The sequence below is a fragment of the Danio aesculapii genome, chromosome 5 (genome assembly GCF_903798145.1).
Source record: "Danio aesculapii chromosome 5, fDanAes4.1, whole genome shotgun sequence".
Taxonomy (NCBI): domain Eukaryota; kingdom Metazoa; phylum Chordata; class Actinopteri; order Cypriniformes; family Danionidae; genus Danio; species Danio aesculapii.
This window is the reverse complement of record NC_079439.1, coordinates 54,178,967-54,205,012: the sequence shown is the minus strand read 5'-3', so window position 1 is coordinate 54,205,012 and position 26,046 is coordinate 54,178,967. Positions and strand designations below refer to the sequence as shown.

Genomic DNA, 26,046 nt, shown 5'->3' with positions numbered 1-26,046 from the left:
TACCTCATTACTTCAACTTAAATGGAGTAAGTTCACAGTACTCATATAGATTAGTTTTTTAACTCAAATGGTTTGTTGCAATCAGTTTCCTCAAACGGTTTGAGTTACCTTAACTTATTGGGTTTTACAGTACTCAGTTGGTTTGAGTTCTCTTCATTTATTGGGTTTTACAGTGCTCAAATTGCTTTGTTTACTCAGATGGATTAAGTTCACAGTACTCCTTAGGATTAGTTTTTGAACTTAAACGGTTTTGTCACAATCGGTTTCCTCAAATGGTTTGAGTAACCTTAACTTTTAGGGTTTTACAGTGTGGGTGTTGTCTGGTTGTTTTTAGGCCCTGTCCATATGAGTACAGGTACTTTCAAATCCACACTTTTCCCTACACAATTTTGCTGTTTTCCACATGAAAATATCTGCTGACTAAAACCAAAACTTTTTGAAAACTTTGGCCAGGGTGAAGATTTTCTGAAACTCCAGGTACAGTGTGGTCAAGTGAACACTACAACCAGAGTTTTCTCCTCATGATGACAGTGTGCACACTGTTTTCTTCTTTCTGACTGGCCAACAACAGCTGGGTTCACAGCAAACCACCAAAATTTATAAAAATATCTATGTACGTGTGGACATGGGCTTACAATTTCAAACTGCATTTCGAGACCTTGATCTTTTCTCCAACTCAGCTACAGTAAGTTTTGATATAAAAAAACTGAACAAAGTGACTATTGTATATATAGAATAAAAATAATAATGGACCCCAGAGCAAGAAGGTCCCTGGTTCGAGTCCGGGTTGTCCCAGTTGTTGTTTCTGTGGGGAGTTTCCTCTGGGTACTCCGGTTTCCCCCACAGTCCAAACACATGCTATAGGTGAATTTTATAAACTAAATTAGCTGTAGTGTTTGAGTGAATGAGTGTGTATGGATATTTTCCAGTACTGGGTTGCAGCTAGAAGGGCATCCGCTGCGTAAAACATATGCTGGATAAGTTGATGGTTCATTCTGCTGTGGCGACCCCTAAATAATAAAGAAACTAAGCAGAAAAGAAAATGAATGAATAAATGAAAAATAATAGTAATTTTAAGTAGTTTAATCAATATATAGTTTGTGGTAGATTGTGTTAATTAGGGTTTTAAACTAAAAAAGTCTGCGTGCGTTCATTGTAGGGTTAATTGTAAGATCCCATAATGCAATATAAAAGTATAAATATGTGAATAAGGAAAAATATGCTGTAGAAAATAAACATGAATCGCATAGTATAAAAAACTGTTAATTTACATATTTATTTAACAGTGAATTGTACATTTTCTTGTTGTATTGACAGGAACAAGTGACCCCTATGTGAAGTTTAAGATCGCAGGAAAGGAGGTTTTTCGCAGCAAGACAATCCACAAGAACCTGAATCCAGTATGGGAGGAGAAAGTCAGTCTGCTGGTGGAGAGTTTGAGAGAGCCACTTTACGTGAAGGTAGGTAATAAATCACAAAGCACTGCTTTCTATTCAATAAATTGACCTTTTATTGGCTGCTTAATTGTGGGTGGAACAATACTCATATGTGGTTTATTAATTTGAATCACTTTTCGATGTGGATAGCAAAAAAAAAAAAAAAAAAAAACATCTTATTGCATTTTTACAGCAAGTTTATACAGCATTTGTATGCTATCATATAATAAGCGCCAAAAACATTTATTGTTTTAATTACTTGATAAAATGGACAGAATTTGAAAGAAATTGAACTGTGATTTTATTGTCTAGTGAAATAGGAACAGACATAAAGTCGTATTGAACCATAAGACCTGTAGTGAAATTTGAAATATGTACAGTATACAATTACAACCCTCTAGCTTGTTTTTCTTTTTGAACATGGAATACTATATTGATACTATGATCTGTTAAAGATTGCAAATCATTTAATTAAAGTATAATTTTAAGAAATGGCTTCTTAATAATCTACATTGCGAACACTAGGTTTTTTTTTGCTATGGTATGTTTTTTTTTGTTATTGTCCATTTGAGTTTTGTTTATAATTTGAATGTGTATTTTTATTGGTGTAGTTCTTTAACATCTGGAAAAGGGACTACCAATGAAATTCTACAACTTACAGCTAGTCTTTGGGCTAATTTGGGTACATTTATGTTCTTGATCATCACAATACACTCACTTAAAACAGTTGGGTTAATAATAACCCAACAGGTGACCCAATGATGGGTCGTTTTGGCACCGACCTGCTGTTGTGCTATTTTAACCCAATCCACTGGGTTGTTAAGGTTAACCCAATTTTGGGTTTAAAAAAAAAAACTTATTTGTTGGGTTATTTTGCCAAAAAGTGGCTATATAATAATAAATTATTACCAATATTATAATTGGACTGATGTTTCCACTGAGTCCTAAAGGCAAGAATGATGGCCGAATATCTCAAATATGTGTACCATTTCCTCAAAAAAAACCCAAAACTGTAGAAATAAACACGGAGGTAGAGAAAGCGTTTTTATCTGTATATAGATCTGCTATGAAACACGTGTTTGTATCATCAATAATTAAGACTGCTGGTGAAATTTATATAAAAAAAACATGACACAGAGAGATAATTTGATACAAAAGCAACAATATTATTGTGTTAGAGCTTAAATCAACTTTATAGCGCAAAAACAACATTACTTATGCGTCTTAATAAGCTGTTCTGTGTCAGTTAAATCAGTTGACTGTTGAAATTCTAAAATTTTAACCCAACTGTTTGAGTTATTAAATAAATAACCAAATAAAGGTTACAAATAACCCAACAAAGCACTAAATATTTTTAACTCAACCATTGGGTTAAATAAATAACCCAACGTTTTTTAGAGTGTATTGATTGCCATAGTGACTGATTGACAATAGAGATTGTGAAGAATTAGTATATTTATTGACGTTGCTGTGAAGTATGACGTTACTATACATGTCTTACTGTGGAATGTTTTCTTTCCTCTGCAGGTTTTTGACTATGACTTCGGGCTGCAGGATGACTTTATGGGATCTGCATATCTCTATTTAGAGTCCCTGGAGCACCAAAGGTCCTCTGATGCTTTATGACATATAGACACATAACACAATCTCAAGAGCAACAAGACTTTATTTATTTAGACTCTGCTGCCCTCTAGTGTTTAGTGTTAGTGGTGATTCAGGTAAAGGGATAGTTCACTGAAAAAAGGAAAATGACTATCATTTACACTCCTTAATGTGGTTTAAACCTAATGAGTTTCTTTGTTCTGTTGAATACAAGGGAAGATAACTTGAAGAAAACTGAAAAGCTGTAGCCATTGACTTCCATAGCAGAGAAAAAACTGGAAGTTAGTGGTTCAAGCTTTCTTCAAAGTGCATTTTCTGTTCAACAGAAAAAAAGTCAAACGGAACAAGTAATGGGTGAATAAATGTTGACATCGTTTTAGTTTTGGATGAACTATCCCTTTAACTGCAATCTTCTAATACACCAACTAAAAAACTGATATATACATGAACATAATATAATAGTAAACATAAATTATATAATAGTAAACATATCTAAAATATGTGGTTTTTAAAATATATATTAAACATTGAAATTGAATTGAATTGATAATGTGAACGTGAACTATAATAGCATCTCAATAATTAGTTATAATAATTACTCATTAAAAATGAGTAAAGAATGTGTTCCTACTGTACAAGAAAATCATTTACACTTTAAAATTGTGAATCTGAAAATGTAAAATAAATACTATAAAACTAATTCAAGAATATTAAAAGTATGATAGTACGACTGCTAATGCCTCAATGAGGAGTAGGGTTAGTGACAGAGTCAGGGACATGCCTTCTTTTGAAAAATTAAAATGTTAGGTTTTAGTAGGAATGAAATGGTTTGAATTTGTACGAATTAGCCACGTTGCACAACGTTATTCATTTTCCTGCGGCAAAATAATTTTTATTGTAATTTTAGTGATCTGCTTAAGGTCAATTTATTTTTATGCTTTTGATGAGGTAGCAATTATCTTAAGAGCCCTTTAGACCGTGTGCTGGACCGTTTCTCAGTGTTTCGGTAATGTCTTTAAATAAATAACTATTTAGGCCTATTTAATTATTAATTTATTGTTTATGTACAATAATTAAGACATAAAATGAAAAAGTAAAATATAATCAACAAAAAAGGAAAATGTAAATCAAAAGCTTATTTATTGACTGTCTTATCATGATTAAATAACAAACACTGTACATCTCTCTATATATTTAAGCTAAAACACTACTTTATTTATTTACACACACACACACACACACACACACACACCACACACACACACACACACACACACACACACACACACACACACACACACACACACACACACACGCGCGCGCACACACACACACACACACACACACACACACATATATATATGGGCAACGCAGTGGCGCAGTAGGTAGCGCTGTTACCTCACAGCAAGAAGGTCGCTGGGTCAGTTGTCGTTTCTGTGTGGAGTTTGCATGTTCTCCCTGCGTTCATGTGGGTTTCCTCTGGGTGCTCCGGTTTCCCCCACAGTCCAAAGACATGCGGTACAGGTGAATTGGGTTGGCTAAATTGTCCATAGTGTGAGTGTGAGTGTGTGGATGTTTCCCAGTGATGGGTTGCAGCTGGAAGGGCATGCGCTGCATAAAACATGTGCTGGAAATGTTGGCGGTTCATTCCGTTGTGGCAACGCCAGATTAATCAAGGGACAAAGCCGAAAAGAAAATGAATGAATGAATTTATATATATTTATTTAGGCCTACTTATTTGTGTAAGTATGTATGTTTGTACTTTCATTTTAGTTGTCTTTTATTTCTTTAATTTTACTTTCCGAAATGAATCCTCATTCCACCTAACAAGTTTATAATGATAAAAAAGCTTGTTAACAAGTTTTTAATGATTAATGAAGGAATTATGATGCATTGTTTCGTTGTTTCATCTTCATTTACAAGTAGCAGAGTACTTACAGCTACTGTATAGGCTATTTCAGTCCGTTCACATCCTGTCCCTTTGTGCCCCCTGGTGGTGGCATAGTCGCAAACTTCTGTTACACCTAAAAACACGTTCTAAATCCCTTAATTCCGCAGGGGCACCTCACGAAGTGTCAAGTGTCACCCACTGTAGATTTCCTCTGTGCCACTTAGGACCCTGGATGTGACTCTTGACCTCAAAGATCCCCACTATCCCAAACAGGACCTGGGTTCACTGCAGCTGGCCGTCACACTAATTCCAAAAGAGGGGGACTTCAGGGAAGCTGTGAGTTCTTTCATTTTTCATCTCTCTGTGATTTTGTAGCTGATGTGTTTGAGCTGAGAATATGAACTGCTGGTGTGTGATGTGACATGACGTGATGCTGCTAATCATATTTTACAGAGACTCCTACAAATTCCCATTGTTTCTTGCTTTCAGATACAGGATTTTTGTCTTATATCATTTATTTTCCATGGCCAAGTAAACCCGAAAAAAACACTGTTAAATGGATTAGTTGATTTTACTTACCAAAAGAGTGAACTTATAATTATTAAGTAATTAACTACAGTTGAAGTCAGAATTATTAGCCCCCCTGAATTATTAGCTTTCCTGTTAATTTTTTTCCCCCAATTTCTGTTTAACGGAGAGAAGATTTTTTCAACACATAAATAAACATAATAGTTTTAATAACTCATTTCTAACCCTCTACCGCACGCATTATGATAAATCTATTAAAAAATATTTGACTGTTTTTCTTTTCTTAAAATGGCTTATCTTGAAGTGCTGAAAAAAAATTTGAATTTTTTTTTTTAAGGTACTTTATGATATGTTACCATATGGCAGCAACGTCCAACAATGGATCTAACTTAGAAATTTCAAATTGAAATATTTCCTTATAATTAATAATTTTGTTGTTAGAAATGGTTTAATTGGTGTTGCAGTATTATAAGCTTTAACACAGAACGTATAGACAGAATAAATGACACCTTATACTTACTTTTCTCATGTTCCAACAGCTTTTATTCATTCCATTCTTTTTTGCTGAATATTATTAAAAACAAACCTAATATTGTATTATCATGTATACAACACACAGTGAAAATAAATATTTTCTCCAGAAAATATTATAACAAATAAATAACAAGTCCAGTATATCCTGATGCATCAGAATAATGTAGCTACTAGCTAACAATGTATATGTCAATAACTCAATTTTGACAAATGTCAGATAGAACCTTATAATTCTAAGGTGACGATATGGTGACACCGTGCAGTAGAGGGCTAATAACTGGGTGGGTAGTGGGTAGCACAATCGCCTCACAGCAAGAAGGTCACTGGTTTGAGCCCCGGCTGGGTCAGTTAACATTTCTGTGTGGAGTTGGTATGTTCTTTCGTGTATGAGTGGGTTTCCTCCGGGTGCTTTGGTTTCCCCCACAAGTCCAAAAACATGTGGGACAGGTGAATTGGGTAAGCTAAATTGACCGTAGTGTATGTGTGCGAATGAGTGTGTATGGATGTTTCCCAGTGATGGGTTGCAGCTGGAAGGACATCTGCTGCGTAAAATATATGCAGGATAAATTGGCGGTTCATTCCACTGTGGCGACTCCAGATTAATAAAGGGACAAAGCTGAAAAGAAAATGATTGAATAGATATTTTTCAAGACACTTCTATTCAGCTTAAAGTGACATTTAAAGGCTTAACTAGGTTAATTAGGTTAACTAGGCAGGTTAGGGTAATTAGGCAAGTTATTGTATGACGATGGTTTGTTCTGTAGACTATCGAAAAATATATATAGCTTAAAGGGCCTAATAATATTGACCTTAAAATGGTTTTAAAAAAATTTAAAACTGCTTTTATTCTAGCCGAAATAAAACAAATAAGATTTACTCTAGAGGAAAAAAATATTATCAGACATACTGTGAAAATTTCCTTGCTCTGTTAAACATCATTTGAAAAAAAAAATAAAAATCAAACGAGGGCTAATAATTCTGACTTCTACTTTATGTGCATAATTACAAAAAGTCAGTAATCCCATTGACTTAACTGTTGTAAAGTAAAATCAACTTGTTGTGCTCCTCACTTAACTTTGAACTTTTACTTTACTTTTAAGTAACTAATCGCTGTAAAAAAATGCTGGGTTCCACACAATATTTGTGAAGAGAAGACATGTACGGTGAATCAGGGAATTTAAGAAACTGTTAATTTCAATGCTGGGAAATGTAAAGATTGAGAATGTTTTTCTGCTTTACCTGTGCTGTATCAAGAACTGTTGTTTATGTGTGAAATTTTTTTTTTTGGACAGTTATCCAAATTTGTTCATGGAAAGTCATGGAAATGTATTGAAATGTCTTTTATTAATTTATTTTATATTTTAATCTTTTGGGATTGTAAACCTAAAAAGAGAGAATAGTTTAGCACTGTTTGGCATCAGTTTGGATTTCATCATTTAATTTTCTTTTCTTTTTTTTTGAGAATACTTTATTCAGTATAGAGACATTGAGGCCTGGATTCACAGACAGGGCTTAGACTAAAAGGAATTAGGCCATAGTTCAATTAGGACACTTGAGGAATTTTATGAAAGTGACTTAAAATAATTAATGGTGCCTATCTTGAGACAAAGGCTGTGATATATTTTTAATATATCAGTCTGTGCAAGTTTCTTTCAGTTGAAACAGCTCAGACTACATTTTAATCTGGGAATAGAATATTTGAGCCTTGTCTGCGTAATGGGGTAATCTGATGAAAAGTGATATTAAATACTTATTTAGTTTTTCAATCAATCAATCAATCAATCAATCAATCAATCAATCAATCAATCAATCAATCAATCAATCAATCAATCAATCAATCAATCAATCAATCAATCAATCAATCAATCAATCAATCAAACTGATAAAAAATTGTCAAGCACCAAAAATCCAAAAAAATTGTCTCAAGCACCAAAAATCATACAATTTTACAATTTTAAATAGATTTTAATAGAAAAATAAGTTATTTTAAACTGTAGTTGAATGAAATTGAATTTTATTTGACAGATTTTAGACAAGCTGTACAAAAATACAAGTATCCCTCACATTTTGAAATAAAAACTGTTGAGGATAAAAACACAAGAAAGCCCTTGGCTTGTTTCCATTGCGGTCCTCGCTGTTAAATAAAACAAATATGGCTTCAAAATAATAATATTTTACTATGTATTTTCTATCAAATATTTTTTAAATCTTCCAAATGTTTGACCCGAACTATTTATTTTGTCCATGTTTTTGTAAAGAGTTATAAATGGTTTGTCTCTCCAAAAATTCATTATTCCTCCCATCTGACTTCAGTACAGAAAACTACAAATGAGCTCTCTGTGCTGCATGAGACAGTGTCTGACCTGGAAAATGTTTCTATTGCATACTTGAGAAAGATATCTATTGTCTAGAGAATACACCCGGCATTGGCCGGCAGAATTTCAATGAGAAGAAAATAGTCCAGATATCTGTTAGCCAGCTAAAGTGTCCTAACAAATGCAGCCTCTCTTTACTTTACGTTTTATGCACTCATACATCAGGCTTTTTGGGATAAAAAAGCAATTATTGTTCAGCATGTTTAACAAGGACATAGTGACTTTAGAGTGTAAATAATGTTGTTTCATGTACTGTAGAAGCAAGTCCTCAACTCTTGGTCAATTTAACAAACAGATTATAAACTTTCAAGAATACATCTATAATGTTCAATACAACATACTTGATTACCCTCAGTACTGATCTAAATAAGACAATGGCAAAGTGTAGAGAGAAATACCAGCGCAAATACATCATCATTTGATTTACTACATATTTTAAGGTAATGGTTGCAAACAATTTATATGTGCTGAATTTAAACAAATGAACATTACTAAATTTAATTTGTTTGTTTAAATATAGCCCATATAAATTGTTTACAACCACTTACCTTAAAAAATGTAGCAAATTCTAATGAATATTTTTTTTCCGTGCAATATTTGTAAAAATGCAATATGTGAAGGAGGATGCAAAAGCATTAATAACATTTTAATTGTAGGCAGTGTCTCCATGATCTCTAAGTATTTTACTCATTTTGGGGGATCACGGGGCTGGTGTAAATATGTGGGAGACTCGCGGAGCTTCCAGGAGAGGTCAGTTTGGATGAGACGCTAGATAGGAGCGAATGCATAACAGCAGCTCAAAACACTGGAGATACAATGGCTGCACTTGCAACAAAGAGAGCATCACTCTCGCGCGGGTCGTGCCAATAAACTAAACAGAGGTCCCATCGCATCTGTATATATTTTTGCTGCTGCGACCAAGCGCATTACGCTCCCACACATCATTTACCTGTGTTTTGGCTGCTGTAGGCTATGAATAATATATGGTAGTGCACGTGCGTCTTCGGTCCTGTCAGATGTGGCTCGCAGTCTCATTCCCATACAGCAGAGAGTGGCTGTGTAGAACTCCACTCTGCGCGATTCAGAGAGCAGAAATATACAATCGCACAACCAAATAGAGACAGATATCGCATGTTGTTTTGATATGACTATTTTTGTTAGTTTTGATTATATGTAAATAAGATATTACATACGGCTATTTAGCTTGTTTATTAAAAGACGTTGTGATCTGGTACTATATAAAAAATACAATTAACTTGACTTCAAGGGGGGAGGGGAAAGGTGTTGGGGGGGCACCCCCCTAATATAAAGGTGGGGAAAACACTGGTATTGCTGTACAGTAAATATACTGTTGAGAATGGGAGTCAAATGGGAATCAAGTGATCTTCTCAGAGTGCAAAATACAGTTTCGAAGAGTTACTTCATATAAAATGGTTTATTTTCTGTCGTAATCAACAATTAATTATGACATATCCCAGCCATCAGGATACATCCTCAGAACATTCCTTAACAATGTTTTTCGAACATTATTGTAACATTAATAGAATTTTGTTTCTTGGACATTAATATAATGTGAATGCAATGTTCCAATTATGTTTTAAATTACCTTCTGAGAACATAAATGCCTTTGAAATGTTGTGAAAACATTTTTAAAAACCTTATTATAACCAAAAAATAATTCATTGTCTAAAAACGGGAAGCTTTGAATGTTCCAAGAACCTTTTAAAATTACATTTTTAAAACTTATTCATATAATTCATTCATGTGGATGCAATATTCTAATATTGTTTTGAATAAAGTTCTGAGAACAACAATAATACATGAGTCTGGATCCTTATGAAAATATAGTTTGTATAACTAATATAATTGGATATATTTTGAATGATGTTATTATAATGGAAAAGTACATAGATATTAATAAACTAAACATAACGTCTACACATATAGGCAGTTACATAACCTAATGGGAACATTACATTTTTAACTTAACAATTGTTAGCAGGCATAACATCTACAGTATAAAGATACCAGTATGTGTGTGTCTGAATGTGGGTTATGTGTGTATCTGTGTTGGTGACCTAACAAAGTTTTGAATGACAATTTTCTTTCTTTGTGTGTGAGTGTGTTTAATTTAATAGTTTTATTAGTTTATAATGGCTGCCCACTCCCAACCATAGCTTCCCCGGGCTGCCTCCTTATGACCCCTTGACTCTTCTGAAGTGTATTCAGACAGGATGTCAGGTTCACCTCCAACACCCTGTTAGAGAAGGCAAGGGTGGCTTTATAATGCTTTGTCTCATTCACAGACCATGCTTATGAGAAGGAGCTGGAAACGATCCAGTAAGGTAATAACAGCATGTACTGATCCCTGCCTTCTGCAATGCTCTGCTCAGACTCAAAGGGGACTTTTTTTTTCCTTTTGTTTAACCCTCACTTACCTGTTCTGTCACGGTTGTACAATCGGCTTTTGCTGACTTTATTTTCTATGTGCTGCAATATGCAGGGTAGGAAACGCTGCCATCTGGTGTCCAATTTAGAAAGTGCACTTTTTGGGTCACGTTTTGCTCAAATTAGCAATAAAATATGTTTCTGATTCAGATCCGGATTGAAGGCTGACAGTTTCCTTTGTGTATTGCAGCAGCTGACTGAGAAAATAAAGATATCTTTGTTGTTTTCATCTTCATATCGCATCGAGAGCACGGTGCATGTGCTGCAGTGTCCTGTGAGGAGATCATGCACTCTATTGGTGGAAAATGTACAGAGTGTGATCAAATAAACCACTTGTGGGGATTTTAGATTGGATTAAACAAAACATAAACATAAATCTATGTAAACACAAACACGTCTTTTCTTAATATAAAAAGAATTGTTGAATAGACCATTCCAACGTGGTCATGTCACTGGCCCATGAAAATTTCCTGCTTATCAAACTGTTTCATAATTGTAACAAGAGGCAGTTCAATCATAACTTAATGTTAAAACAGCTATCATAACATTATTTATCAGTATGTGGCTCATTTTGGATAATCGGAAGCTATAGAAATTAAAATATAAATCAGGAAATACATTGGGACCATTGTTTTTGTTTACATCTTTCAAAATGGTCTATACTTTGCATGATTTCATACATTTATTTTACTTTATTTTATTTTGTGAACCTTGCAGAATTGTTTTGTTTAATAAATTATTTTGTATGGATTTTATTGATTAATATTGGGGCTGCACGATATTGAAAAAATTACACATTGTGATTTTTTTTTAATTCTGCGATTATATATAAATACAATTTCTCTAGATTAGTTAAAAAACTGTTTGAAAAGGATTTATCATTTTAGATTGATTGGCATGATTCATAGGGGGTGCATAACATATAACAAGCAATCTATAGATAGTTTCAATAAAGACAAAATATGCAAAATGATATTGCATAATCTACGTTTTATAAAAATTCAATAAAATTAATCATTAATAATTATTCAAAGTTGCAAACGGTACATTTTCTTATGCCTAAATGCTTTAAAAACTATCACACAGTCACAGGCCTCAAAAAAACCCTTGCAAAATGATTAAATTATAATCCAGACTCAACATTGCGTATACTCGTAATGTGACTATTGCGAATGATCACATTGTGATATTGATGCTGACACGTCATATTGTGCAGCCCTAAATAACCTATCTGTTTCAACCTAGAATATGTGTATTTTTGCCTTATTTCAAGCATTTTTATTTTATTTACGATTGTTTCTTATGTATTTTTATTGCATCGTTTGTTTTGTTTCATTTTATCTGTATTTAAATGGGTGAGGCTATGCACATTATCGTCATTTTTTTTTTTTTACAATTATTATTTAAAATAAGATTTTTTTGGAGGGCTTTTTTATTAATTTATACATCCAAATAAGCATTTTGATTTGGAATTTGATATAGGGTCATATCTGTTAAAAAATAAAACCATTAAAATTGATGTTGATTATAATAAAACAGATATAAAATGTAGTTTTAATAATAAGAAACCCTTAAAGAGCCCCTATTATGGGTTTTTGAAAATGAGCTTCCAAGCAGTGTGCACTAAGTGAATGAAAACATCCAGCTGAAGGTTAAATCTGAAAGTGCGCTGTGTTTAAAAACTATTGATTCTTTGACGAAATAGTCGACTCAGAGTCGAATAAATTAATCGTGTTGGGTTCGGGTCTTTTGCCTGAACGCATTGACATTGATACGGTACATCACCAAATATGAAGTGCTGGATAGGGTAAAACCTGAACGCGCCTTTCCATTCAGACACGAGCAGAGTGCGGAGATCACGACAAGAAGATGTCGATCACTGACAGATATAGGAATTCGGCTGCGGTGAATAAAGGGTTTAAGTTCATTTTCACAACAATACCACAGTATAGCCAATCATGTGCTGTGTTAGTTCCTGTCATTTTTCTGATTTTTGATACAATAACCCAGTGTTTCCCAACCCTGTTCCTGGAGGCACACCAACAGTACATATTTTGGATGTCTCCCTTTTCTGACCCATTAACTTCAGGTTTTGGAATCTCTTCTGATGTTATGATAAGTTGATTCAGGTGTGTTTGATTAGGGAGAGGTTGAAAATGTGGACTGTTGGTGTGCCTTCAGGAATAGGGTTGGGAAACACTGCAATAACCTATGCTGCAATTTGGGATTTGCCTGTCATTTGCTATTGAAGGAGCAGCAGAGACTATTATGTATGGGACTTTGTCAGTAGTTCATATGAACCAGTTTCTTCTTTCTCCGAATCATACCATGTAAGTGTATTTAAAATTTTTGCCTCATTTTCTGTAGTTTGCAAAATATGTGTTAAATTGTGTGTTATAAGTTATAATTGCCCCGCACGGCTCATAATCACATATATATTATATATCAGTGCTCGTACTGTATCTCCAAAACCACGTTGAAACCGCGACACATGCTTCTTCCTTTACGAATCTAAATGCATTTCTGAATTTGCGATCCTCTGCCGTTTGCCTTTGCTATGGCCTCCATCAGCTGTTCATCACATGCGCGGCGCAGTCAATTTTTAAAATAGTTCAACTTTTGCCACTGTGTAGATTAATACTGAATGTGTGTCATTGGTATTTCTTGGGGTTAGGGTTAAGAGTAGAGTAGTATGCTGGTGTTCAACTGCATTGCTGTATTGCATTCCTGCATTGGGCTTTTACATACTCTCTGCTACTTCATAGCCGTGGTGGCCGTTTCTATCCGTCTCAGACTGAACCACAACAATCAAAACCAATTGTGCTGAACCAATCACAACAGACTGGGTCATCGGACCAATCACAGCAGATTAGCCTCATGCAAAGGAGGGGTTTGGGAACAAATGAATCGCTGAACAAATCAAACGGGAGTCGTTGGATAATTCATTCATTCTCTTTATTAATTAATCCGGGGTCGCCACAGCAAAATGAACCGACAACTCATCCTGCACATGTTATACACAGCGGATGCCTTCCAGCCGCAACCACTGCATCGCCCCATTCGTTGGATAATTAGGTAAATATAAATGCATATTATTAGACAATGAAAGCGCTTTTGACCTTACATGCATATCAGCCTGTTATTGAAGACCCCAAATCTAAATTATGACCTTTTATAATGTAAAATAGGGGCTCTTTAAAAAATGTTTCCTTTGGCAACTAATTGAGTGAAAGTGAAAAATTCCTAGATGGAATAATAATAATAATAATAATAATAATAATAATAATAATAATAATAATAATAATAATAATAATAATAATAATAATAATAATAATAATAATCATAATAATAATAATAATAATAATAATAATAACAATAATAATAATAATAGTAATAATAATAATAATAATAATAAATGTGTAAAATTTATGCTAAAATACAACATATTTAATGTGCAAATATTTCAATAGACTAAAAAAAAGCACAAATTAATTATTTTTATTTGTTTAAATACGTGTTTTCTTATCAACCTCACTATTCATCATTAAGTTAATGCTCTTCTGTAGTTTTTTAATTTACATATTCTTTTCTCAGTTGTGTTGTGAGTGGATAGTGTTGTATGACAGTGGCATGTTGGTCTGGGATGGGAATAGCATACTACTCTCTTCATCTCTGGTTCATGTGTGTGTGTGTGTGTGTGTGTGTGTGTGTGTGTGTGTGTGTGTGTGTGTGTGTGTGTGTAAAGCAGACCTTTCTGTTGTCAACTATAAGTGAAAGTCCTAGTTTCAGTGGCAATTTGTGATCTTCAAGTGGAGTCCCAGTTTAAGGCATTTCTAACCCACAACCTAGTTGCATTGATTTGCGCTACTCAAGAGAACAAAAAGCACAGCTCTCAGCCGCATGTTCCCAGCAGAGGTCAAGCAACTCCTGTTTTGTTTGGACTAATGTTGGAACCCAGCTTTCAGAGAGGCCCAGAAACATGAAAGTGGCTCTCCAGCTTGTGGAGAAGGACGTCCTGCTGAAAAGCTTTCTCCACCCAAGCCTTTGAAGCTCAAAGTGGGCCATGTTGACTGGGATTCGGGAATACTGTAACAGTGCAGCGATAACTACTTTTACACTGCTCATGGAGGACACTTGGGTCTTTTTTTCTATTTATACTCCCTATATCTCTTTCATTTCCCAAATACTGTAAATGATGCGCTCCGTAGATGCAAGTGGGATTTGTAATTGATACATCTCCAAAATTAAGACTTCTGCTCTGAAATATAAAGACAAAGAAAACTCCACCCTGAAGTGCATGTAAGAACAATATTCATAACACAGATTTAGTTAAAAGTATGATTTATTTGTTCTTTCATATACTGCTTTATGATTCTTCTGTACAGTTGCCTCCACTAATATTGGAACCCTTGGTAAATATGAACAAATACAGCATTGAAAAGGCTTTTGCTTTATTATTTATTTATTATTTATATTTATGCTTTAACAAAACAAACAGCTTTCATTGATGAATAACAATTGCAAAAACAGCACCATACAGCCAAGCATGAAATGATTTATACCCTTGGCAAATTCTTAAAGATAATTTTATTTTATCAGCAATTATTATTTTTTTGACCGGAAATGACACAAGCTCTCCCAAAAGATAATAAGATGATGTACAAGAGGTATCCCTGTTGAAAAAAGGAAATTTCAGCTTTTATTTACATTTGAACAAAAAGTGGCGTGTACAAAATTATTCATACCATTGCAAACTGTCACAGTCTATGGGAAAATTCAAAGTTCTATGCCATCCCAAATAGACATGGGCCAGTATACGATTCTGACGGTATGATATGCTTGGATAAAAATATCACGGTTTCACGGTACCATGGTATTGTGATTACTGCTCTAAAATAAGTTCTTTTTATGCCTGGGTAAAATACCAAAACCCTTTTCTCCCTTTGAACACAGTATATTTTATCTCCCTTTGAACACAGTATATTTTATTTTGAGAAACATTTAACAGATTTTGGAACAGTAAACATGTCAGGCTAAATAATTTAAATGAATCACTGACTTCTGCTGTCTTAATTTGTTTCAAAAACACAGATTTCTTTACAATTTAAAATGGCATCTTTGGACATCTTTTCTGCTGAGATACTGTTGTCCAAAAAACAAACAAACAAAAAACATAAATCAACAAATCTTACACATACCTTAGGAACGGTATAGCAAAAAATTTTGACGGTTTTAAAACCGTGGTATACCTTGAAAGCGGTTATCGTCCCATGTCTAATTTCAAATAGTCCAAGCTGATTTCCCTGATTCATTGGGAAAAGTTTTAATCAACTCAACAGGTGAAAAACCTAAGCTCTCTGGTGTTGGTTTATGAAAAGTCATGGCTAAGACAAAGGAGCTCACTGAGGACCTGCGTCAGACCCGATCAGATTTTTTGCGGCACTGGAATAATTTTCAGAATGAAATGTGTTAGCTGTCGGTAACTCTGGTGTAATTTGAACAGGGTGTAATTTGAGTGTAATTTTTAAAAATTACCTTTTGCGTGATATGATAATACCTCAAAGTTTTACCCTTTAGCAGTCAGAAGACTGGAACCTCAGGTTTAAGGCAGCACTCATGTCTCATCACAAAGGGGTAAAGAAAACTGACATTTAACCTACAATCCTCGCACAATCTATAATTTTATCTCTCTTTTGGTAGTACCCAATTTAAACGTGAGATTTTGGAAACCAGATCTACATTTAGCGGGAACAGTCAGGTCAGGTAGAAAATTATTCTAAGTGGAAGCTAAGGTGGCTGCTCACCTAAATGCGGTGACGTTCCAGTGGCTACAATGAAAAGTATTATTTAAAAAAAAACACAAGATGTTCTGAATCTGCTCTGTGAAAAATCTCAGAGGACATGGTCGGAAGTCAAAAGTGACACCAGTCCTGGACAGGAGGATAGTGAGAGAGTTAAAAAAAATAACCCAAGCATCACCACCAAAGCCATTCTGATGAATCTGGGCTCTGCTGGTGGCAACACCTCAAGGCAGACAGTCCACTGGCACTGCACACCACTTGGTTCCACGAACACAGAAAAGGAGGACACCACTTATCCAGAGAAGGCACATTAATAACCTCTGCTTGAAATGTACATCTGGACAAAGAGGAAGATTTCTGGTATTCTGTATTATGGTCAGACAAAACAAAAAATGTATTGTTTGGTCACAATTAAGTAGCCTTATTTTGGCGTTAAAAGAGGAGAAGCCTTCAACCATAAGACTTAACACCATCCCTACTGTCAAACATGGAGATGAGAACCAATTGTTTTAGGTGGTCTTTTTCAGCCAGTGGACTTGGGATCCTAATCACAGTAAATGGCACCATGAAAAAGAAGGAATAGATCCATTAATAAGGAAATAGATCAAAATTCTCAACAAGATCAGGCAATCTTCAGAGAAACTTGGCCTTGGGCACCAGTGGACATTTCAGCATGGCACTGACCCAAAACACAGCAAAAGTGGTGAAGAAATTGTTAGCAGACAAAAAAGTAACGTTTTGCAGTGGCCCAGCCAAAGTCCTGACTTAAATCCAATTGAGAATCTGTGGAGGGAGCTAAAGATCAGGGTAATGGAAGAGTTGGAGCTCATCACTAAAGACGAATAGGCAAAGATACTAGTGGAGACATGCAAAAAGCTGGTCAGCAATTATAACAAACATTTGATTGCTGTAATAGCCATTAAAGGATTTTCTATTGATTATTGAAAAGGGTATAAATAAATTTGGACTTATTGTTCAAATGTAAATAAAAGCTGAGAAATATTGTACAATGTACGGTGATGCCTCTTATACATTGTTTACATCGTGCTGAGAGATGCATCCTTGTTCATACAGGCTTGTGTTGTACACACAACCGTAGATGCACAGTGCGTGCGGGGGTTTTATTCAAGCGGACTTTTGTTTTTATGTATTTATTGTATCCTCTTGCTGAAGTAATTCACCTTTATTTTATTTATTTATTTCAGTTCAGTTATTTTTGCCATAGATTTGCCGTCATATGCACATGGTTCACTCAAAAACTGACCAGATTTATTCATATACAGTAGATATCGCAACCTGTTACCGAAATAAATTTTTTCGATACTCGATAGTATCGAGACAATTCGGTCAGTTGCAGAATACCAAACCCTACAGCTGTGATTTGCTGGGCTGAGATGGCTACTTTTGAAACGTATTAAAATACATGCTTTAAAAAGTAACTAGTAATGTATTTTGTTAATTACGTACAAACAAGTACACAAACAATTGTCATAAAAGAATCAGAGACAAAATTGAAGGCAAAGTCAATGGTCACAAGTATGTGTTTACAGTAATTTAATTAAACAACCACAGATCACTAATGATGTTTTTTGAAAACACACCAGATCTAACCAGCTTGTCAATCATTAACACTGGTTTCGTTAAACAAATAAATTGCTCACTTAAGACTGACTCAAAATAATCTTTTGTTTTCGACAAATTGGATCACGAGCTTCAGTGCCAACATTTAGAATGAATAAAAGAACAGGTTTGTTTCAGGTAGGCATACAGTAAATTACACTGCACTGATATGTTTTCAGGTTCATAAGTAACATACTCTAGTGTATTTCCACAAGAGATTTTTTGCCCATTTTTGTGTCTTGATGATGAGTACTATTATGAATTGCTAAATGAACAGACTACATGTCACGATCAACTTCCGGATCTCACACACAAACACACATGGACTATAATTCCGCCATTAATGGACTACATATTCAGTCATGCCACACACATACTCACACCTGCTTCAAGTCTCTACTGATTACACTCGCACCACCTGAGCATTGTCATAATGAGGAAGCATGTGTGTTTGTGAATGGAGTGCATGTATGAAAATGTAGTCCATGAATGGCGGATTTGTAGTCCATGTAAATGTGTATGAGATCCAGGGATCTAGGAAGTTACGATCGCTGGTGATCGTGACACTACACATAGTCTTTATTTTTATTTTTTAATGGGTAATCACTTGTCTTATTGGTTAAAATCCACATTTACTTAAACATTAAATTAATCATTCATTCATCTTTTCGGCTTAGCCCCTTTATTAATCTGGGGGTCGCCACAGCTGAATGAACCACCAATTAATTCATATTAAAATTCAAAGTATTTACTTTAAATCTAATCGGTAATCTAAAATAATTTTCAGATGTAGCTATAATTTGATTTCCAAATATTGAAAATGTAATTATAATGAACTACAGTCACTTATATTTTGAATTTTAAATACTTAATGCCATTACATGTATTTTGTTGCTGTCCAACCTTGGTGAGTAGTCACAAAATGCATCTGCCATCAAGGAAATAATTCTGAAATCCCGGTCAGGTGGAAGTGTTATGAATCAGCTTAAAAGTGGACATGTGATTGTTATTCCAAATGCACCGTCAATAGAATAGTTTATGGGTACAACAATTCTTGTGTCCCCAGAATAATTTTTTTCTCTGCTGCCTTTGCTTTTATTTAGCAAGGGTTCCTGTAGGTTTCCACTTCTTTCTTTATCAGCTTTGATTTTTATATCTGTATTGTAGCTTATTTTTCACATTTAACTAAAAAAAATATATATTTATATGCTTAATTTTGGCCAGTATCAGAGGCAAAGCTCATGTTTAACGCAATGTTAACATGCACAAAAAATAATAATTTTACAAGAGGTTGTGTAAAGTCAGTGTATCACATTAATATCAAGAGAGAGTGTTATTAGTCGCCTGCTTTTAACATCAAAGCTGCTTTTTTTCAGAACGGGTTTGCTCTAAGTTTAATGAAATGCATTTTAAATAGGAAACATGTTAATAAGGAGTCCAAATTAAGCACAGATATATCTATTACAATTGTTTGTTTGGCAAATCTTTTACTCTGCTGAAGACTGCATTTGCTTTATCAATAAAATGACGGGAAATGCATAAAGTGTTTTATAGTTTTAATAATATAATTTAGCTGAAGACTTTGTTTTTAGAGAATCCTTACTTACACTATAATGCATAAAATTCAGGATTATAACCCAAACATTTAACTCATGAAAGCTTAAATTATTCTAATTTTGACTATGTTTAAATATGTTTATCACACAAGCAAGAGTTGAACTATACTGAATATTAGTGCGTAAGGTGAATATGTCACTCATTTTATGCAACCATTCAACAAACAAGAAGTGTGAGTTACATTTTAGACAGTATTGTCTGTTTCTCCAGTTAAAATAGTTCCAAACTAAGAAACGTTCCTCAACTTTTTGTCATTTTTGTCATGGATTCACACTTTTAAAGGATGTGGACTGATTCTTAGAAAAAGTTTATCAAATAAGTCATTTATTTAAACAGTTTGGGGTCAGTTAGATTGCATTTATTTTTACAGATTTTGCAATTATTCAAAAAGTATGCAATACAATTTAATCAAAAGTAACAGTGAAAATGTTTATATAGTTGCATTGTTAAGACTTCTGTTTTTAATTAAATGTTGTATCAAAATATGTATTATTATAGCACATTAATTATGCAGCTCAGCTGTTTACAACATTGATAACATTAAGTAATGTTACTCTCAGCAAAGTATTATATAAAAATTTGTGATGCACGGATATACATTTTTTGGCCGATATCGATAACCGATAACTCTAAAGATTTGGAGGCCGATAACCGATATATTAGCCGATAAATATAAATATTATATAAATGTTATATTTTTATACAGTGGAACATCAGATTTTTTTTTTTAAAACTTCATAAAAGTTTGAACTGATCTTAAATTGGCCTACACAAAGCAAAAAAAGCAATAATTTCACAAATGCAAGGTGATTATATAGATATAGATTTAATTAACAAAGAAGTAAAATAAATATATTTTAAATAAAATGAAAATGAAAGAACTAAGAACTGTAACCAGCTCAAATGTTCTTGAATAAATTGTGTTACAGTAATGTACACACTGTATGTACAAATATGTAATGTCCGAAAAAGCATTTTGAGAGCTGTTTTGACTGTTCAGAGCCACCGTATGGGCGAACAGCTAAATACAGATAGTATTACTTTAATACTTTACTATTAATATTAGTAATATTTCTATTAATAATTACTTTAATATTAGTAAAATGTGGCATAATCTATCAATTGCGGGAAAAACGGTCGATGAAAGGTAAACCGCTGTGAGTTTAACTGCAAGCGCTGTGTGATATGGTCAGATTTTGAGCATTGAGCACAGATGACTTTATGACAAACACAGTGGATAATTACAGTAATAACATTTCACAACATTGCATGTTGTACTTTGTTTTGTATCAAAATGCAGCATAAGACACTTTTAAACAACTATAAGAATCGTTCTGCTTCCAAAACATTGACAGAAACATTTAATAATGTGTGCTCTGGTTTTATAAATGGAAGAATACCGTCGACACACTGACGTCTGTGTTTGCTGTTGTCTGTGTCTGTTTTTTGCAGTGCTGTGCATTCTCTGTACGTATGTCTATTTTCCTTACCTATCATGTCCCCAAATTGTTCCATGTTGCTAAACTTAGCACACATCACAGTTTTGGCAACAAATGCATTCTTTGCCATTCACCTTTAATTTCCGGAGCCATTTCACCATCTTTCTCTTCGTGCTGGATTCTTGCCTGATGTGAGTGTGTGTCTGGGTGTGTGTTTGTGTCACATTGCAGCATCAGAGTCTGAGGTTATCAGACGTTCACAGAAAAGCTCAGCTGTGGAGAGGCATTGTTAGCATCAGTCTCATCGAGGGACATGACCTCCAGCCAATGGACAACAATGGCCTCAGTGACCCTTATGTCAAATTCAGAATGGGACATCAAAAGTACAAAACTAAGGTATGGGCCAAGAGCTGTATTCCAGTTACTTGTTCTGTAGAAAATTGCTCTTTTGTGTGAGGTAAAATGCTGATCAATGTGCAAATTATATGTCGTGCAGACGATACCAAAAACACTAAACCCCCAGTGGAGGGAGCAGTTTGACTTTCACCTCTACGATGAACAGGGCGGGTTTGTTGACATCACTGTTTGGGATAAAGATGCAGGGAAGAAGGATGACTTCATGGGCAGGTTGGTAATGCGTTTGGATTCAATGTAAATATATATTGTGCATGTTTTGTCATTTTTGTGCCTTCATAGTTCATATTTAGGTGACATGAGATGATATTGACTGCAATAATAAGCAGACATAAGGGTAACACTTTATTTTGATGGTCCATTTGAGTATTAGTAGACTGTCTGCCTAATATCTGTTGATACTGCTCCTTCAACAGACATTTAACTGACTATAAGAAACTTTGCAAGTACATGTCAACTTACACTAACCCCAACCCTAACCCCAACCTAACAGTCTAATGTAATGAGAATTAGTTGACATTAGTTGACCGACACGAGTGTGCAGTAAGTGGTTTATCAACATTTTAGGGTTTATTAAGACTACCTTTTTTAAAGTATTTAAATAGTTTATGTATGCTTGATTCTACTTGGATGATGCATGTTTTAAGGCAATATTTCTCAATCCTGGTCCTCAACCCACTGCTCTGCACATTTCATATATTTCTGTAGGCTTTATTCTAATTTGTAGAGTCTCTTTATGTAGAGACCAGGGACATATTTAATAATATTACTTTTCTATGAAATGAGTAAAGTAGTGCATTACCTAAAAAAATACGTAATACTATTTGAGTTTCTTTTTTCAAAATGTAACAAGTTACTTTTTAGTTTAATTAATTAGCTTTTAAAAAATAAATTGCTGAATGATAATTAAAGTAGTCACAATGAATTATGCAGTCAATGAGAGAATGTGTTCATAATTTTGAATGCACTGAAGAAAAGGAAAATGGAATTGTCTCAATGAACAGTGATTTTACTTAAGACAAATAGTACAAAAGTAGCAAATGCATTGCTTTAAACTTTCAATAATCTGTATATACGGCATGTATAGCCTATTGTCAATAAGTTCTCAGATAACATTATCTTAAAATAGAATTTTTTGATGTGTTTTTTAAAGGTAAATGAGGGTGTAGGTTATACAGTGCGTAGTTAAATGCAGAACTCCTCTATTAAAAAGAAAGAAAAGAAAAACAAGTTCTAAAAGAGATCAAGAATCAGCCATGTAATAAAAAGTAACACAAAAGTAACTCAAAAGTAACTTTACTTACTATAAAAAGTAACTGAGTAATGCAACTAGTTTCTTTTTTGGGGAGGAACTCAATATTGTAATGCATTACTTTCAAAAGTAACTTCGCCCAACACAGGGACCTTTCTATCTGAACACAGTTCATGCATATAGAGCTTAACTAACGACCTGCATTGAATTAGGTGTGTTAAATAAAGAGAAACACCCTTAGAGGAGAAAAAATATAAATAATTTCAAGCTGATAAAACGTTAAAAAACAGGTAAGTGACATTCTAAATTGATCTCTCTCTTTTGTGTGTTGTAGTGCTGTATTTATACCATAGTAACCTAGTAGTGTTTGCTTTGCTTTGGCTTTTTCAGGGTTAATTATTGTGATCTCCCGATTGCAACAGAGAAATACTGGGAAATCTCTATAGACTGATGGCATTTCATGCCGTTCAGCCTTATAATCTTAAAATGTCACCAACATCACTCAGACATTACGCTAGGGAATCATTCAAATACTAGCTCTAAAGTGATGTTGGTGAATGAGCAAAGGTTTCTGCTGTTCTGACGTCAGCTGCAGGTGTGAAGGAATGGCGGAAGAAAGTACTTCCTCATACAAATGGATGTTTAGACTCTCCGGTTTGATTTTCTGTTTTATATACACAATTATGTCGTTGAACTGTTGTATAAACGCAATATCACACGAGTAGTAGTGCGATATGGCTGTTATATATACAGTTGAAGAATTATTTGCCCCCCTTTGAATTTTTTTGCTTTTTTTAATATTTCACAAATGATGTTTAACAGAGCAAGGAAATTGTCACAGTATGTCTGATAATATTTTTTCTTCTAGAGTAAGTCTTATTTGTTTTATTTCGGCTAGAATAAAAGCAGTTTTTATTTTTTTAAACACCATTTTAAGGACAAAATTATTAGCCCCTTTAAGTTATATATTTTCTCGATAGTCTACAGAACAAACCATTGCTATACAATAACTTGCCTAATTACCCTAACCTGCCTAGTTAACCTAATTAACCTAGTTAAGCTGTATAGCAGTGTCTTGAGAAATATCTAGTAAAATATAGAGTATGGATGCATGTATATGTATGTATGTATGTATATATATATATATATATATATATATATATATGTATATATATATATATATATATATATATATATATATATATATATATATATATATATATATATATATATATATATATAATACAGTATAAAAGAACGATGCAAATTAAGTCAATACATATATTTTTTTAATTATGGCAACAGTGAATTTTAACAGTAATTATTCATTGCTATATCAGGTTATAAAATATTTTGCTGGATTGAAAGAAAATGCGTTTCAAATTCAGTTTTTAATCTTATTATAAACATTATTTGACTTAACTGCATACATTTCAAATAACAATAAAAAAATTATTAAATAAGCCTGCTGCGCATGTCATCTAAAGTCATCATGCTTCCTCAAATAGAGAGAGAGAAAGAGAGAGATAGAGAGAGAGAGAGAAAGAGAGAGAGATATATAGATAGAGAGAGAGAGAGAGAGAGAGAGAGAGAGAGAGAGAGAGAGAGAGAGAGAGAGAGAGAGAGAGAGAGAGAGAATCTTTGACGGAAATAATTTATTTCAAACCTTTCAGAATCAATCCATAATGTAGATCTTTATCAAAGCAGTAAATGAGACATAAATTATTACAAAAAAATGTACTTTTAAATTGCTTTCATTTACATCCCAAGTTTTGATGTTTGCACTGGGTGTGCGCAGGTTTTAAAAAAAGAGAAGAGAAAGAGAGAGAGAGAGAGAGAGAGAGAGAGAGAGAGAGAGAGAGAGAGAGAGAATCTCCGCCTTTGACCAAACCCTATTAGGAGTGATTGACAGTGGAGTTAATGGCTGTGCAATGTGTGAGCGAGGCAGCAGAGTCTACTTGGTTTGCTGTCTGTCCTCAACACCAGTCCTTCTGTTCACAGAGGTGGCATGTCAGAATTGGTCGGTGGCGTTCTTGTAATTGTCTATTTCCCTCAGTTAAACACTCTTCTGCTTGAGTCTGCTTCTTACCTTGAGTTGTCCAGCATGTCTCCACACAGATCCTCACATTAGTTACCCATTCAGGATCAATTGAAGCTTTCAGTACCTGCACAGTGTTCCCGTAGAGAGGAGCACATCGTCACAGTGGGAACAAGCCAAGGAATATTTATGGAGTATTTGCTGGGAACAAACTGTGTTCTAGTGCAATTATTCAGTCGTTTACTCTCTTGTGGTTTCTTTCTGCCTCGTCCACTTTTCCTCTTTTTGTTTTTTGTTTTCTTTGTTGTTACTAGTGCTTAGGGAGTTGAAGCAACAATGACTTTGGATAGAAATTAGTTTGTAACAGAATCGCTTTATTGCTTCACCGTTTTTACAGTTTCAACATACTGACACATACGTTTGCTTTTATAAAATGTGAAAGATCCACAGCTGCATAACTAAAATGTGTATTATATATAGTAAAAAAAAAATATATATATATATATAAACCAATCCATCTCATGTACTCTTCCCATGTTACGATTTCTTCTGGTAGAAGATACAGAACCTTCCGCTGGAAGCAGAAACGACTTAAGAACTCTTTTATCCCTGTGTCAATCAGACGGTTGAACACTGATTGATAGTGTGTGAATGTTTTCTTTGTGTATGTTATTATTTTGCATGTTTTTTTAATAATTTTTATTGCTGTAGAACTTGCTGAAGTGCTTTGTGAGTCCACAGAAAATTTCCCCTTGAGGCACAATAAAATATCCAAACAAAATAAACATAAAAATTGGCCTTAACGTATGAGTGTGTGTGTGTGTGTGTGTGTGTGTGTGTGTGTGTGTGGTGTGTGTGAGAGAATTAGTGTGTATGGGAGTTTCCCAGTGCTGGGTTGCAGCTGGAAGGGCACCCGCTGCATAAAACATATGCTGGACTAGTTGGTGGTTCATTCTGCTGTGGCGATCTCTGAAATAGAGACTAAGCTGAAGGAAAATAAATGAATAAATACACTTTTGTGTAATTAAAAAATGAAACTGTTTACTTGCCA

The 26,046-nt window shown here is 34.1% G+C and overlaps 1 protein-coding gene across 3 annotated transcripts in view; it reads left to right on the top strand.

Moving 5' to 3' along the window:
* Positions 1–26,046, top strand: part of mctp1a (multiple C2 domains, transmembrane 1a) — a 336,941-nt gene that overhangs the window by 182,332 nt on the left and 128,563 nt on the right. For all 3 annotated transcript variants that reach the window (XM_056458476.1, XM_056458475.1, XM_056458477.1), the window contains exons 3-8: positions 1,318–1,460; positions 2,964–3,043; positions 5,154–5,265; positions 10,673–10,711; positions 21,523–21,687; positions 21,788–21,918. In XM_056458476.1, coding sequence (XP_056314451.1) covers positions 1,318–1,460; positions 2,964–3,043; positions 5,154–5,265; positions 10,673–10,711; positions 21,523–21,687; positions 21,788–21,918 — 670 coding nt within the window. The remainder of the gene's footprint in view (positions 1–1,317; positions 1,461–2,963; positions 3,044–5,153; positions 5,266–10,672; positions 10,712–21,522; positions 21,688–21,787; positions 21,919–26,046) is intronic.